This window comes from Protopterus annectens, chromosome 5.part0, assembly GCF_019279795.1.
Source record: "Protopterus annectens isolate FY-2018-M chromosome 5.part0, PAN1.0, whole genome shotgun sequence".
NCBI classification, from domain to species: Eukaryota; Metazoa; Chordata; order Ceratodontiformes; family Protopteridae; genus Protopterus; species Protopterus annectens.
In genome coordinates this window covers 278,075,841-278,093,314 of record NC_056735.1, presented here as the reverse complement: position 1 = coordinate 278,093,314, position 17,474 = coordinate 278,075,841, and the positions used below count along the sequence as shown (strand labels likewise).

The 17,474-nt window shown below is 32.6% G+C and overlaps 1 protein-coding gene across 2 annotated transcripts in view; it reads left to right on the top strand.

The window, feature by feature from the left end:
• ADGRG2 (adhesion G protein-coupled receptor G2) overlaps positions 1-17,474 on the top strand; it is a 465,660-nt gene that overhangs the window by 90,461 nt on the left and 357,725 nt on the right. For both annotated transcript variants that reach the window (XM_044072249.1, XM_044072248.1), the window contains one exon: positions 13,342-13,501. In XM_044072249.1, coding sequence (XP_043928184.1) covers positions 13,342-13,501 — 160 coding nt within the window. The remainder of the gene's footprint in view (positions 1-13,341; positions 13,502-17,474) is intronic.

Sequence of the window (17,474 nt, the reverse complement as noted above, 5' to 3'; positions counted from 1 at the left end):
CACAAAAGTTAAGTGTCTAGAAAAATAAATAAAGGGAGAGGAAAAGAGGTCCGAGGACTAAACTCCAAAGTATCATTTCTAACTAGAACAAAACAAAAATACCTTCTCAATTTATGGATTTAAACAGACACTCCCTTTCTATTATGGCATGTTGTACTTAACATAAACAACATTTCTTAATTGTTTCTAAATGCTGTTTATGTGTAAAAGAAGTAATCCGTACCTCTCAACTGTTCCTTATTTGGCAGAACACATCTTTTTATTTTCCTTGTAAATCACTGAGCAAGTCAATCAGCAATAACAAACATTCCAGTTTCATATGTCTTATCATTCTCAAAATACATGCTGATGGAAAATACGTTGTTCAGTTAACTTTTTTAAGTGACTTATTGTAATATTTTAAAATTTTTCCTGATTTTGGGCCTTTGGCTCCCCATTACTTTTGGCTATGTCCAGAATTCTTGAACAAAGAAGTTGAGAGGTATGAGTAGCAGTGGTGTAGCAAATGAGTGCATTATTACCAAGAAATATTTCTTTTTTTTTATGTTCTGTGCCAATATACATAAACATGCTCAAAACACTTATGTCTTGCTGTTGACAAATCTTGTTAATAAGGCATATTGCCTTTAAAAAAAGTGTCATCTGTGGTATGTGATGGAACATACAAAACTAAAGCAACCTTTGCCTATTTGCATAGCATTTTAACAAGCTACATGGAAATGTATTCAGTAGGTCAAGACTGTGTATTATAAAGTCTGTATGTATTGATTTTACTTATTGTAATAATAATAATGCAGCCTAGGTTTGTTTTGTGTTTATGCATCAACTTACATTTAATTTTGTATGATATACTTAGCATTGTGTATGTTGTCTTTTCTGTACTGCATTTTTATTTGTGCAACTTGGATGTGGTTGAGAAAAGGGTTAGTCCACTTAACCTGTAAACTGAAAAATTGTTATACTCCTACATGAACTATTCTAAAATATGAGTAAGAGATGCCAACCTTGTATTCAACATAGCCATTCAAAGAGTTAACTTGTAAGCCAATGAAAAGGATATTAATTTATAACCTTCTTTGTTCCTTACATGGAGGTAGGTGAAAACAAACTTAAATGCCCTCCTTGCAGCCACAGATAGGGCCACAGTGAGCTTAGTACCATCAGGGGACATGGTAAATCAGCAGTTGTACTATGCCTGGATCTGATTCCACGTTACCCAAAGGAAAGTATTCCATCCAGTCTACTAATATATTTCATACTTTGGTAATGCATTAACAATTCTCAGACTTTTAGCTAGTGCTATTGCATTTGTATAGGTAAAACAGATGAAGGTCATCCACTATTTCTGGATTTGAGACTTTTGGAAGTAGAAATATGGTATTTTCTCTCCAGCCTAGAAGTACAGTACTCTGGATAATGGATGTATTGAAAATATTGGCTAGTAAGATTGAAAGACCAGTCGACAAAGCCAGTTTCCAAACAAATATAGAAGCAAACAAATAGTACACACACAAACAAACACATACATACATTAATAAATAAATAACATTCAAACATTTAGATTAAGTTAAAATAAGGGGCGAATGATGATGTAAATCACTACTTCCAGAGATTTTGTATGCACATTCCCTAACAGGCATATACTATGACAGATCAGACACTTACTTTTACTAATAGTTTTAAGCAGGGGTCTTGTAACTAAAGTGAAGGTAGCAGCTTAAGAACCCAGTGAAGACTGAGAAGGCTTTTAGAGGCAATTTTTAAACTTAATAAGACTTGAGATAGGTTATTAGCAGTTTCATGGTGACTGAGTTAAGATTCATTATGTTAAGATGGTTTGTGTGTGAATGTTCCTTGCTCTTGCAGTGATACTTTTATTTTTTCTTCAGAACTTGAGGGTTGATAAAAGAGGCATATCCACCTAAACCTTAGAAAAGAGGATTTTATCTGCCTTAATGTTTGCAAAAATACTGCAGAACATCTAGACTGAACAGGAGCTTCTTCCATCTATCCATAAGGCTGCTGAACATGAATGCCAGGCATGACAGTGAATAATCAGATCAATATGCCACTTGCTGTGAAGTATCATCTATAGTAATCACGATGGCCAATTGATTTAATAACTGGTACAGTTAGTCTGATTTCTTATGCTATTACTTCCTGAATACTGAGTATGCAGTAGTCAGGAGTGAGTCACCACTCCATACATGTGCAATATAAACAGCAGAATATATCATACTAGAGCTGATGAAGTGCAATATTCTAAGTAATGACAATGTGGAGTCATAGTCTTTGCAATACCTACTAGTGTAGTATTGTCTAATGTTTTCCTGTCCGATTGTGGTTAATTATTGTGTTAATATTTTAATTATTACTGTATGTGCATTAGTCTTACTGTCATTTAAACTATGTGTTCATTGTTATGTCTTGCACAGGGACCAAAGCAACATCATTTTATTCAGCTTGCACTGCTGTGTATATCTGATCAACAATAAAGTTTACTTTGACTTTATAATTATGCAAAGTGTACTCGGGACTCAATTCTCCCATCTGCATCCAAAGACTGCACACTCAAATCTTTCTTTCTGAATTCTGCTTTTTTTTTTAGTTCTGTAGAAATCCATTCACATTTATTGCCCCCTGAATCTTCTGTTTTGAGTTTCCGTTAGTACTTTATTGAGCACAGATAATGCAATACCTCCATTATCATGTTCCAAAAGTGAGGATCAGTTACTGTTAGACAAGGTCTGTGGGGCTAAGTGTTCCTTGCTGATGAAACCTCCCTACATCTTACAATCATGAGAATTTTATGTCTTCTACAATACCACAATGAGAGGAATGGGCAGTGACCACTTACCTTAGCTGGAGAGAACTTAATACACTGTTCTTGTTTTTAGCGAGTAGCAAAAACAAAAAAAAGTAGTTATCATTTATGCAGTTGTGTTTAGTTTAGTTGTTTGCTATATTCTAACCACAGTAAGGAAAGAGACGAGTTATGGAATAAGACTTGTATCATTCCTTATAACCAGGACTTTTATTTTATGTGCAGGATCCTTAGTAACAACTGGGAGTTTTTCAGAACAGACTCTGATTATCTACAAGTAGCTGGCGACAAACCAATTATAGTTTATAGGAAGGAAAATAGTTTTAAACAGATGTTAGAAGGAACAGGGGGGGTGAGCAAGAAATGGAAAATGTCTAAGTGTGGATGTTGTACCCAGTGTGGGAATATACTAGTGTGTAATAGTATTTGAATCAAAGGGTACAAGGAAAGTAACATCCCATATAAGTTTTATTGTTTTTCCAAGGCAGTGGTCTGTATTGCTAAATGTCAGTTATGTGATGGATTTTACATAGAAAAAAACAAAAGGACTTTGAAAGACAGGACATAGTAGCACATGGATGAAATCAAGAAAATGGAATGAAAGAATGCCTTTTATAAACATATTTTGAAGAACAAAGATCACTTTTTCAAGTTCTGTGCTGTTGACCACTGTGACCTTAGTCCTATGGGAGACCTGATGATGATTTTTTAGAATATTTAGAATTTCAATGGATTTTGCAGACTAATGCTACAGAACCCCCTGGTTTAAACGAATATGTTTCCCTGAGCAGTATTTTTAAATTAAAAGCTAACTTCTTTATGTAAAAAATGTTTTGGGGGATTGGGATGGTATAATGAATTGAGAAAGTTTTATCAACTAATGAAAATCAACAAGCTTTTACTTGTTAGGACATATTCATTTGTTAAGTTATCTTTTATAAGATTTTTATATGTGTATATTATTATTGTTGTGCTCTTAACAACTTATGTTTCTTTTTATTAGGGTCATTTATAAAATATGTACATTATTTATAGGAAAGGGTTAATTTATACCTTGGTAGGTGATTAAGGTGCAGTTCTTATTTTAGAATGTGATTGGAGGAACTATTTGAACATGTGACATTTTCATGTATATTTACTTGTTTTTTTGTTTGTGATAGTAGTCTGATGAAGTCCACTATACAGGGACAAAAGCCCTTAATGAGTTATTAAAATTTTGTGTTTTAGTGTGTCACTGTGGCCCCTTCATTTGTTCTTAGCTGTTTGCTATTTGGAAGAGGTCAGAGTCCTTGGTCACTTATTCAGATATCAGTCACTCATTGATATGACACTTTTCACTCCTAGTTTCAAAACCTGTGCCTTGTGTGTCACCTCTTTTGAGCTTGGTGTATTTAAAATGTTTTTTTTTTTAATTTATTTTGTTTTCATTATAAACATACGCAAATGTACATATAACAAATACAATAAAACAATAACAAAACTATTTACAATATTTAGATTCATCCATGATAACTTCTCATGGATAAAATGATTGTTTATCAGTATTTGTTCAAAAGGTTTTCCAATTTTTGCCATGCTATTTTTTTTATGAGTAATGTTATGAGTTCTATAACAAATGGTTTGCAGTTCTTTTTTACAATCAACCTTTGCTAAATTAATAAAATCTTTAAATATCAAATCTTGTTTACTTTTCCAATTCAAAGTAATAACTTTTCTGGCAATTGCAAGAATTGACCAGAGTAACTAAATCTGAGATTTAGGTATTACATTAGGTATAGGAACATTGAATAGGATTAGTGATTTGGAAATATGACAGTTATCAGACCATAAAGCATTTATTACAAAATATCTAAAGTCTTTCCAGTATTGAACAAGATTTCTACATTGAATGAACATGTGAACCCAGCTGGCCTCTAGTAATTCATCATATTTCCAACATTTGCTTTCACTGTTTTTGAGTATAGGATTTATTTAATGTGGAGTATAGAAACTCCTATTCATAAATGTCCATGTATACAATCTCTAATATAATGAAGAAGAGGTACCATACATAGAATTCGATAACAATTTTTTGGATTCATCAGATATTTGTTCTCCATTAATCTTTATATAGTAATTCCAAAAATCTGAGTCAAACTTTAGAGTGTCTTCTCACAATAATTATTTTTTGATTATCTGTCTTTTTAAGACTCCTAATAAAAAGCTGAATCAAACTAGGTATAGATTCAGTCTCTAGGTTGATTGATACTCTCATTTTGTTTTCTACAAACTGCCGTAATGAGTATATAAACAACCAACTGTCCTGACTATTATCAAAATACTCTTATTTTCAACTAACATCAATAGGTGTCATCAATTATAATTGATTTGGAATTCTGCATGTCCATGTATACAATCTCTAATATAATGAAGAAGAGGTACCATACATAGAATTGGATTCATCAGATATTTGTTCTCCATTAATCTTTATATAGTAATTCCAAAAATCTGAGTCAAACTTTAGAGTGTCTTCTCACAATAATTATTTTTTGATTATCTGTCTTTTTAAGACTTATAGATTCAGTCTCTAGGTTGATTGATACTCTCATTTATATAAACAACCAACTGTCCTGACTATTATCAAAATTACAATACTCTTATTTTCAATAAACTGATGCCAGAATATCAAGTTATTTTCCTTTAATTTTTGCATTGCATTGATGTTGAAAGAATCTAGGCAATCAGAGAAGTATGCTATAAGTAATATAAGAAATAGAAATTGTTTAATGTTGTAATTACAATCAAATATATTTTTAAAGTTATTAAATATTTGATTAATGCCATAAGAAAAATGATCAAACTTCTTATTAAATAAACAAAATTCACGTAAAAGCCAATGAAGTCTACTTATTCCATATTGTTCCTTAAACTGATTTTCTATAGTTCTAACATCAATTATATGAATCTCATGTGTTGTTTTCCAGCCAGATATATAGGTAGGTGTCATCCAATGTAATATTACATTAATTATAATTGATTTGGAATAAAGATCTAAGCTAGGGAATGCTATCCCATTACTGTTCCAAGCAATAATGTGCCATTTATATGCAATCCTAGGTTTTAAGGGGAACTATAAAAAATTAAGCAGCATGGAATCTAATTGCTTAAATAAGTTTTGGGTGGGGGTAGTATCAATGACTATATATAAAACAAAATGTTAGGAAAATTATCATTTTAATTAAAGAGAGCCTATTCTCCATTAAGAACATTTTATTCCATCTTTTGATTAGTTCACTAATGGTGGTTATTAAATTATTGTAGTTTGGTTTAACAGACTCTTTCCATGTACTCTTTATACTGACACCCAAATATTCTAATACATCATTCTCCCAATTAAACAGGCTATTCTCTCTCAGGTTTGTGTTTATCTTTTTGTTAATTAGTAATGTTTTGGATTTATTATGATTAAATTTAAGCCCTGAAATTCTTTCAAAGTTGCTTAAGGTATTTATAACATCATGCAAAGAACCATCAATATCACCCAATGTTAACAACATATCATCAGCAAATAATTGTATCTTAAGACAATAGTCATTAATCTGAAAGACTTTTATATTTTGCTTGTTTCTGATATGTGTAGCAAAAGGTTCCATTGAAAGAGCAAACAGTAATGGTGACAAAGGACAACCTTGTCTAGTTCCCTTGAGGATTTCTAGTGGTGAGGATAGACATGATCCGATTTTCACATAAGCTTGTGCCCCACTATAAATTGTCATTAATAAGTTGACAAAATCTGAGGAGAATTCAAAACCAATCAGAATTCTTTGTAGATAAGACCAACTAATAGAATCAAAAGCCTTTCTGATAATAGTTAGTTGTTTTGCATGCTATGTCTATTAATGATAGTAATTTAATAATGTTATCTTGCACTTTTCTATGAAGAATGAACCCTGGCTGATCATTATGTATTAGATTAGGTAATATTTTCTTTATCCTATTAGCTAACATTGTCATGAAAATTGTATAATTATTGTTTAGTAACAAAATTGGTCTATATGAATCACAAGGTTTGGGGTCCTTACCTTGTTTTAATATGGTGGAGATAATTGAGTATTTCCACAATGAGGTGTTATACATTTTTGCTTAACCATAGTAAAGGCACTCATCATTTTCTTTATTATATATTCAGGAAAAATCTTATATAGTTCAAGAATTATTCCATCCAGTCCTGGAGCTTTATTATCTTTTAAAATTTTTATTTGCTCTTTTACTTCTGTTGGTGTTAATTGTTTATTTAATATGTTATTTTGTTGCATTGACACCTTAGTAGTTATATTTTCTTGAATAAAAGTATTTATTACATTATCTGTCTCCAAAAGTGGTGTGTTATTATTTATATGTTTGTAGTAGTTTTTGAACACTTCTAATATGCCCATTAAGTTAGATGTACTCTTAACTGAACCATCACTTTTATATTTAATCTCATTAATAAGATTTTGATTGTTTATTTTTTTTGGATCTTACCGCTATTTTATGTGGATATTTGGGAATTATAGCATAAGATTGTAATTTCAATGTTTCCATATTTGTGGCTACCTTATGATTCAGAACTTCTAAGTATTTTTGATTTAACTTAGGAATTTCGTTATGTGCTATTTTATTTGGTTTTGTGTCCATTTTTATCTTGTCTGTTTTTTTTGTAAGTCTAAAAGTTCTTTGTCCCACTCTTTCCTTTTTTAAGGTACCAAGATTTTATTCTGCCATATATATAAACTTTAAAGGTGTCCCATAGTACAGTATCAGTCACTTCACCATTATCATTTGTTTTCATAAATATGTCTATTTCTTTCATTATCCATTCCATAAAGTCATTTAACTTAGTTATGTCAGCAGGAATTCTCTGTAGAAATCTTAAATCATCTGTATGTTTAGTTAATGTAAAGTTTATAGCATTATGGTCCGAAAGTGGACAAGCCATTATAGATATGTCACTTATTTTAGAGTATATATTATTTGATACAAAGACCTTATCAATGTTTGTTTGTGTACTAAACTTATATGAATAGTGAGTATAGAATAAGGAATAATGTTCTCTTAGACCATGTATATCTTTAAGGTTCATCTGGTTTGTAAAGTCATTTAACTTCTTGGCTTGAGGTGTTAGTTTTATTTTACCATTTTTAGAAGTATCATTGCCTGATAATAGGCAGTAAAATCACCTGTTGCTATAATTTCCCCTTTTGCATTTAAAGTAATCAGGTCAAGATATTTGTCAACATATTTAATACTCAGTCTTGGTATCCAGTATGTATTAATCAAAGTATAGTGCTTCCTATTGATTTCCAAAATAAACATGCTTAGCATCCCATTTTTATCTGAAATTGTATCTATAATTCTTGCCATAGTATAAGTATTTTTGTGTAGAATAAGAGTGCCCCTTCTCTTAGTCTTAAAACATGAATCAGCCAGAACGGTATAGCCATTGAATGAGTATTTTTGTAGATCTTTTTTTAATAGATGGATTTCCTGTAAAAATGATCTGGGATTTATGCATTTTAATATATTTAAGCAAACCAGCTCTTTTGACATTATTGTTCAAACCATAGGTTCATAGGTTCATAGGTTGGTACTAGGCTATCAGCCCTAGGGCCTATACAAGCCTAGCCATAACATTTCCCTGGCTATTTCTTCCCATATTATTTACTTTCCTGGACCCCTGTCTAGCAGTGCAACTGACGTGATCCCTGGGGTGAATTTTCTTTCTCCCATCCAATCGTCAAGGTTCCTCTTGAAGAGGTCCAAAGAGGCACTCTGCTTGACATGTATGGGCAATCTATTCCAGAGTCTGGGGAGTCTCTGGGTCAGGAACCTATCCCTCCAGCATGTTTTGTTTATTGTGATGACAAGGTTTAGATCCCTGGAGCGTGTAGCTCTGAGGGATTGGGATTTCTTTAATTTCATTAATATTTAATGATAAACACTTATAAGCCATTGACTATAATGTGTATGTTATTACTAACTGAAAGACCTTTCTTCCGTGTTGACTTGAAATCTACTGAAAACTTACTTATGGATGCATAACGTGTATTAAGCACTACTTTCAAGAACCCAAAACTATTTACAAACACATACATGAAACATAAAGTTTCTGGTTTAGTTAAAAACTTAACTAAACCATCTATCCACCACCTCTCCAATACCAAATTACACAAATTATCGATCTCTCCTTAGAATATAGTATAAAAACAAAAAAGAAAAGTATTATGAAAGCAACTAAAGAAATCTGAAGCCATGAAATATACATTAGAATGACAGTGTCCAATACATCTGAAGCATTATGAATGATAATAACACCTCTAATACATAGATATGCCATAAATACACATCCGATCAAAGTATGTATAAACATTAGAAGCTGAATGTTGTGCAATCCTGGAGTTGACATATATATAGTTAGGGGGGCGAAGCCCCCCTCATAAAACTGCTTGTCGACCAAATGAACTGTCAACCAAATGAAAGTCGATCATATGGCCTGTTGACCATGTGATAGGGATCCATATATATATATATATATATATATATATATATATATATATAAAAAACACTTATTACAACATAACTATTATATTTTGCAATTATACACATATTACTCTTATGTATTAACAATATCTGTGTTGACGTCTTTCATTAGGAAGGGGAAGAGAGAGAGAAAAAAGGGGCCTTACAACCCTCTGTTTAGTTACTAAAGGTTTAGTTATATAACATGAGTCTGATGTTAATATGCATAATGAGTTTTCTAATGCAGCTGCTAGTTCACTTGATATCATTTAGTTACTAATAGTGTCATTGAATCTGCAGAATGTATGCATCTATAAGAGAACATAGGCATTTTCAAAGGAATTAAGCACTTTTATCAGAACTAATTTACTGTTTAAAGTATCTAGTGAAGGATAACAGAATTTCAAGGGAAAAGAATTCTAAGTACAACCATTTAACAAGTTCAAAATGTCAAATGATGTCATCACTGTTGTTTCCTCAAGCTGCAGCTTCATAAACCTGTTAAAAAGTATCTAAATAGGCTCATGCACAACAGAAGTTGTCTCTAGTGAAGAAAAAAGCATTTTCATTGGGAAATTCAGATCTTGAAGCTTTTAGAGTTTACAGAAAGCAAAAAAAAACACTCAAGCTGCCTTGTCAGTGCATATCACGAATCTCCACAATGAGAACAGTCACACAGACCACGAGTTTCCTCACAAAACATCATAATCATGAAAAAATTAACCCTTTCATATAAAAACAGCTATTTAGATGTAACAACAGCTGCCTCAAATCAGAAATCATATTATAATATTTCAGTCATTTACCCACCAGTTAACCAGGCCAGAGAGAGAAAAAAGGAACCTAATAAATATATACATATATATATATATATATATATATATATATATATATATATATATACATACATATATATGTATATATATATGTGTGTGTGTGTGTGTGTGTATATATATATATATATATATATATATATATATATATATATATATATATATATATATATATATATATATATATATATACATCTTATATGTATCTATCTATAAAACACCATTAATATACTGTATTAATATTTAAATGTATCTAAACAAAGAGTGTAAAACATCTAGTTAGAAACACTAATCAGAAACACCTTGTTACCTCACCACTGACCAACTAGAAAAAATGCACTTTGGTATTAAGTCAAATTATACTATTACTGAAGAATTAGAAGACATACATCATTTGTAGTTATTTAAAAGGGAAAAGTATGTAAAGTACTTATAATGGGGAAAAGAGAGAAAAGGAACATTGGTAACAAAAAAAAGAATAGGAAGAAAGAAGAGAGAGAGAGAGAATGTTATTTAAAATACTTAGTACTATATGTAATTAGAAGAAGTAGATACAGAAAGGAAAAGAGAACGTTAATAATAAAAATGATTCACATTACCTTACAACATAGATACTTTCCAGAATCAAATATATTACTGATTCATAAAACAAAGCATTTAAAATTAGAAGGAATTTATAAATTTGTCCTTTAGTTTCTTAGTTTTGTTTGCTCCTTCCTTCACAGACCATCCATTTTTTCTTGCCTGTCTCTTCACACTCTGGGATGACCATTCCATTTCTTCTGACAGTATTTTCTTCTTTTGGATAAATTCTACTGCTTCTTGTAGGGAATCAAAGATATTCACTCCTGGCAAGTTGATTTTTATTCTTGCAGGAAAAAGAATTTGAGCTTTAATATTGGCTTTTTTCAAGGACTTAATTAGAGAAACACATTCCTTTCTTCTGGATATGATGGTAGAGGTGTAGTCATTGTCAAAATGAATAACTTTTTCACCCATCTTGATAGGGGGAATTAGTCCAAGCTGATTACAGCACTAAGTCCTTGTCTTGTGAGGAAAGAAATCTGACTATTATAGACCTGGGGTTAGATGAACTCAAAGATGGGGACAGGGACAGATGACCCCTCTCAATTCCAAAAGAGAGGGATTCAGGCATGTTTAGTGCTGATGTAAACTACTTATTGGGGAATTGAATCATGTTAGCACCCTCTTCTTTCTCAGGAATTCCATATATTCTTATGTTATTCCTCTTTGATCTACTTTCAATGCCATCCAGTTTCTCAGTCAGCCTGGTATTTTGTTTCAGAAGAAATTCATTGTGATGTTCATTTTCTGTCACTCTAGTATCTAGGTCAGTTACTGTTTTCTCTAAGGCAAGAATCTGTTCAGACTGTTTATTTACTATTCCATTTAGAAGTTCCATTTTTACTGCATTCTTGTTTGATAATATCCATTTTGTTTTTGAATTTGTCCATTTTAGTGACAGTTCTTGGATGTTTGTTATTATAAGATGTAGTTCTTTCTTCACTGCACTCTCTTGGTGTGGGTTCTTCATGTTGCTCATGTTTTTAGTGACAGTTCTTGGGTGTTTGTTATTATAAGATGTAGTTCTTTCTTCACTGCACTCTCCTGGTGTGGGTTCTTCACGTTGCTCATGTTTTTAGTGACAGTTCTTGGATGTTTGTTATTATAAGATGTAGTTCTTTCTTCACTGCACTCTCCTGGTGTGGGTTCTTCAAGTTGCTCATCTTGAGACCTCCAGTAGAAAACTTCTTGATAGGAATAATTAAAAAATTCTCCTGACTATGTATTCATTTTTAGAAAATAATTAAGAGTCTATGATAATCTAACTTTTAGTTAGATTTTTCTAAAAATGAAAGTATATTTCCTGTCAGGATATTAAAACATAACCAGAGCTATGGCTGTTGCTAGCAGACTGGCATCATGGCCACCACCCCCCCAATCGTATTAGAAATGTTTGATATTCTTCCATTTAGTAGTGATTCCACTAAACAGTCTTTTTAGCAGTGGTTTCCTTAAGCACACCAGTAGTTATTGATTTATCTTGCTATCTAAGGTCTAGCTGGGGTCTATATTAAAATCTTGAAGTTACGGAACATTGAATACCATATGGTCGACACCATATGATCTAAGATCCGTAACTTTGAAAAAAAATGAAACAAGAAAAACTTACCCTGACGGGTTAAAGTAGGGGAGGCAAGGCACCCTGCACCCCCACATGGGGGCTGCTCCCCCCACCACACCCGCCACTACTTAAATATACCAAATCTGAGACTGCACTACATTGAAGTAAACGGAAATCTCCCCTTATGGAGATTTCTGTTTAAACATTCAATCTTCTGCGCTTTCGCTGATCTCATGTCGACAATATCAGATTCAATATTGTCAGATTTCGAGATTCTAATATAGAGCCGTCTAGCTGCAGTCAGTCTGACTAATCTTTTATTTCCACTGTAATTTGTTCTACCACTTTTATGTATATCATTTTGTAAGTTTCTGGGCCCAAAGCCTTCAGCATCTTTTTCCATTCCATTGGGTTAATTTTTTCTTCACTCTGTTAATATTTCTCCTTTCAAGTATGTAGTCTTTCCATGTTTTCTTAATGAAAAATGCATACTATCTGCATCATTGTAATACAGATGTGGTTTCTTTACCCTAACTGACTATATAACATTTTTTGTTGTAATCTATTGTTTTAGATTTGCTTAAATATTTGCACATTGCAAAACACAATGCACACATTTCAGCAAACAGAATACAAATTGTAACAAATGTAAAATGTATCTCTTTCAAACAAATCAGTCAGTATGGAGTATTGTTGGGTTGCCATTTAAATGTTCAAAGCTACATAACTACTTAATATCAGAACTAGAAAGTATCCTCATTCTGCATGACCTGTACTTTTTATACCATTAGAATATTACCTGTACACACAGTGGTAGTAGGCAAAATCATCTGAAGAGGCATGTCTGTGCTGTAACTTCTCCAACTTTTGTGTTATATATTTGCAGTTGGTGTGCAGAGAAGTTTTCAAACTAAAACTGTTACAGCAGTAAACCTGTTTTAAAGTGATAAAACATGAAGTTCATTATGATACGAATGTAACAGGTTTCTTTTATTGTGTAGGATGATAATACATCTCGTGGATACACTTGGATTAAGACTGACCTTCAAAGAAGAGTCTGCAAATGTCACCAGTCCTTTGTTGGCTCTTGCAGTAGTCAAAGTTAATACCAGCAATTTCAAAGAAACCTCTTTTGGTATCGGAACTGGATCAAATCTTCAGGTAGTTATCCTTTTGTACCATATTCAGTAGTTATAAAAGTTAATTCTATAGGTACTTGTATTTAAATGAAAATTTAAAAAGTATTTTTATTACATTTCTAGTTATTCAGATTTATCAGACTTTAAACAAAATTACTAAACAATTAAAAGATATAGATGGGTAGGAATATGCATTTTGTTCTGTTTACAGCAGAAGGAATATGTTATTACTTCCATTGTGTTGTGAATTTTTCTTAGAATTCAGTTGTAATACTTTAGCTTTTTTATCCAGAGCGGATACCACATTTGGAATTTCTAGTGAGAAAGTATGTACCTTCCTAAGTATCTGTAGAGTTCATTACTTCAAAAGACATAAACTAAGGAAATGAAATTATGGCAGAACTAAGTCAGTACCCCTTTTTACCCTCTCTTAAGAGAATGTGTTGACAGGTATTTTTATCACAGCTATATTAGACATGTTGACCAGCAGCTAAAAGTCCTGCTTATTACAATAGGATTATAAGGTAAATTATAATCATTTGTGTAACATAAAAGCTAGCATGTTATAAACTGTGTGGTTTTAATAAGAGTACACAATAACTTAAAGAAAATGAAGAAAACCATACAGAATAGATATAAAAATGCAAAAAATATCTAAGAATATGCAGTGCAATAATTTATGTGAATGTTATTTTTCTCATGTATAATCAGAAGTTTGAGGCTGAATAATTATAGAAATCCTTTTGTATAAATATTGCTGGAAAACATTCATAATAGGCATTCCTTTGCTACTGTTATTCTGTGTACTTATAAGCTATATATATATATATTTTTTTTAATAGTCTTTTAATCTTTTAGCTTTTGGCTTCTCCCATTAGGGGTCGCCACAGTGGATCACCGGTCTGTAAATTGATTGGCAGTTGAGTTTTTATGGTGTTGATTTGCCAGCCCAGTACCCAACCTTCACAGAAGGAGTGCGCGCGTGCACACACACACACACACACACACACACACACACACACACACACACACACACACACCTACTGCATGTCTTTAAAACTCATTCAGCCACAGGGAGGACATGCAGACACAGTGAAGAAGATCACTCCAGATGAGAATCGAACTGTAAAACCTCTTGCTGTCAGAAGACAAAGCTAACTGCTTATAGTCTGTTCCCTATTTTACATTTAGTGCTCCACTCTATCTAGTTCTAGAAATTAACAACAGACATTCTTGCAAAACTTATCAAAAGTTTGTTTTTTAACACCTTTATTGAATTATCACTTGGGGCATTGGCAAACATGCATTTATGTGAAAGAAAACAAGCCATATTAACATGATCCCAGTCACAAACATTACACAACACGTATATTATTTTGCATAACTATCATCAATCCAACATTACATACATTGGGCAATTTTAGTCTTCCCTTAATCTTCACTCCTCCTCCAAAACATTATTCTAAATGTATTGTTTCCACAATTTCTGTATTTTTTTTCTATATAATCTGCTCCTAACCTTTTGTAAACATCCAACTTCCAGTTTGTTTATCTCTTTTATAATGTTCAGTACTTCAAGTACATTTGGGTTAGACTTTGATTTCCATTTTGTAGTAAATGATTTTTTAACAGCAACCAGAATTAAACTTAATAAGGATTTACTATGTCTAGACAATTCAGATCCTGTATCCTAGATCAAAAAAATAATTTCCTTAGTTACATCCATTTGCTTGTCCAGTATTTCTGACAGAGTACTCTGTAAGGAATTTTTAAAGCCTGCCAACTCATAGCAAAACATGTTCCCAGTTACCTCTTTCTTCCTCATCACACTTTCAACATTTGGCATCTAGCATCTACCTGAGGAAAAATTCTTTGAAGTCTGCTTGGTGTATAAAAATATCTATGCAAACACTTCCAAGCAAAAATCCTAAATCTTCTAGACTTTGTTATATATTTGGCAGCCATACGTATGTCTTCCCATTGTTTCATTGAGAATTGCTTATCCATTCTCAATTTCCAATCTTTTCTGACATCCTTTGGATGGTTCCTATAGTTACTGTGCAATATGTTATATACACTAATAATTATTGCTTTTTAACATCAGTTTCTGTTCTAAATTCAACTAAAAACTCTACCAGAGCATGACTCTTGCTTAGGAGTCCCCTATCCCTTTCTCTTTGCCTTTAATCAGATATCAGTCCTTGATAGGGAAGGTAGTCTTTAGCTTGCAGTCCAAATGTCTTCTTGCCATCTTCCCATTCTGTTACTTTTCCCTCTCTAGTTATTTGCTACAAATACCTTGGTTCCTTTTCTAGTTTTCTCCAGTAAATTCCAGCCCTCCTCTTGCCTATTCTCTGTACCCCTAATTGCACTCATCTCTTTTAACAAAATGTCCTTTCTACATTCTCATGTTGGCTGAGTTTTCTGCTACTTTATGAATATAGTATTCTGTAGGGCTGCTGTTATTCTCCTTAAGGATCCACATCAAAAATAGCATTGTCTCCTTGTTTCTTGAATTTCCCTCTCCTTCGTGATCATCCCTTTCCACTTTGAATTTTTGTCTGTGTACATGAGCCTTAACTGTGTGTTTCTAAAATGTCGCTATAAATCAGGTAATGCAAAACCACCTTGTTTTATTGGAAGGATCAGCTTACCCTACTTGACCCTTGCCCTATTCCCCTCCCAGATAAATTAATTCAACTATTTATAATTTTCCTCTTCCCATTCTGTTACTTTTCCCTTTGATTGAGAAAATGGTTCCTGACCTGCACGTAAAACCCAAGGGAGTAAATACATTTTCACTGCTTATATTTTCCTATCCATATCCATAAACAGGACTTTCCAGTTTCTCAGTTTTTATATTATCATTTGTTTATTCTCTTCACATGCATCCGTAACAGCCAAAAGGGCATCATTCTTAATCCATACTCCTAAATGCTTTATTTTGTCTTATCCCTATAAGTATTGGTATTACTGAACCAATTCACATGAGTCTGCATAGTTTACAGATATAGCCTTTGTTTTATCTCTATTAATTTTATTTATTTAACATTTGTTTTACCGGAAAGTCTGACTTGGAATGAGCCAGTTCTCAGTGGAGGCCCGGGGAGAAACAATCCAGATGCATGTCTTTGTAATGTGGGAGGAAACTGGAGCACCCAGAGGAAACCCACATGACAGAGAAGATATGCAGACTCTGCACAGAAGGCACTCCAGTCAAGAATCAAACTAGAGAACCTCTTGCTGTGAGGCAATAACGCAAACTGCTGCACCCCTGTGCCGTCCAAAATTTACTTCCCAAAAAAGACTTGAAACTGTCTCAAATATTCTACAACACTTAGAAATTCTCTTCTGGTTTATAAAGGTAGAAAATAAAGGCAACTTTTCTTGAATACATACCAGTTATATCCTTGAATTTCTGAGTCCCTTATTTTCTTTGCCAATGGCTCTAAATATAAAACAAATAACAAAGGGAAAGTGGACACCCATGGCTAGTTCCTCTGTTCAGACACAAATTGTCAGAGAGGAATCTTCCTACTTTACTTTTTACCAACAATCCCTCATATAGGCTTCTAATTAACCTTAATATTATATCGGGAAATGCAAATGTTTCCATTGCCCTACTCATGAAATCATAGCTTACTATGTTGAAAGCTTTTTCTGCATCAAGAACCACCAACAGTGGTATTTTCTTATGTTTTGCTTTGTTGTCAAATGTTTCCTTCCCTATCCAAAAAAACACACTTATCAACATCTATTAATTTTGGCTACATCTTTGCCATTCTTTTAGCTGTTATAGACATAAACACTTTATAATTATTGTTTAAAATTAAAACAGGCCTATATGAAACTGTGTCTGATTTGTCTTTGCCATCTTTAGGTGTTACAGCCACCACAGCTTTCTTCCAGTATGTTGATGCTTCCCCTCCTTTAAAAATACTGCTAAACAAAACTCTTCAGATGTTTAGCACTTTTTCCCTCCTAGCTTTCAGACT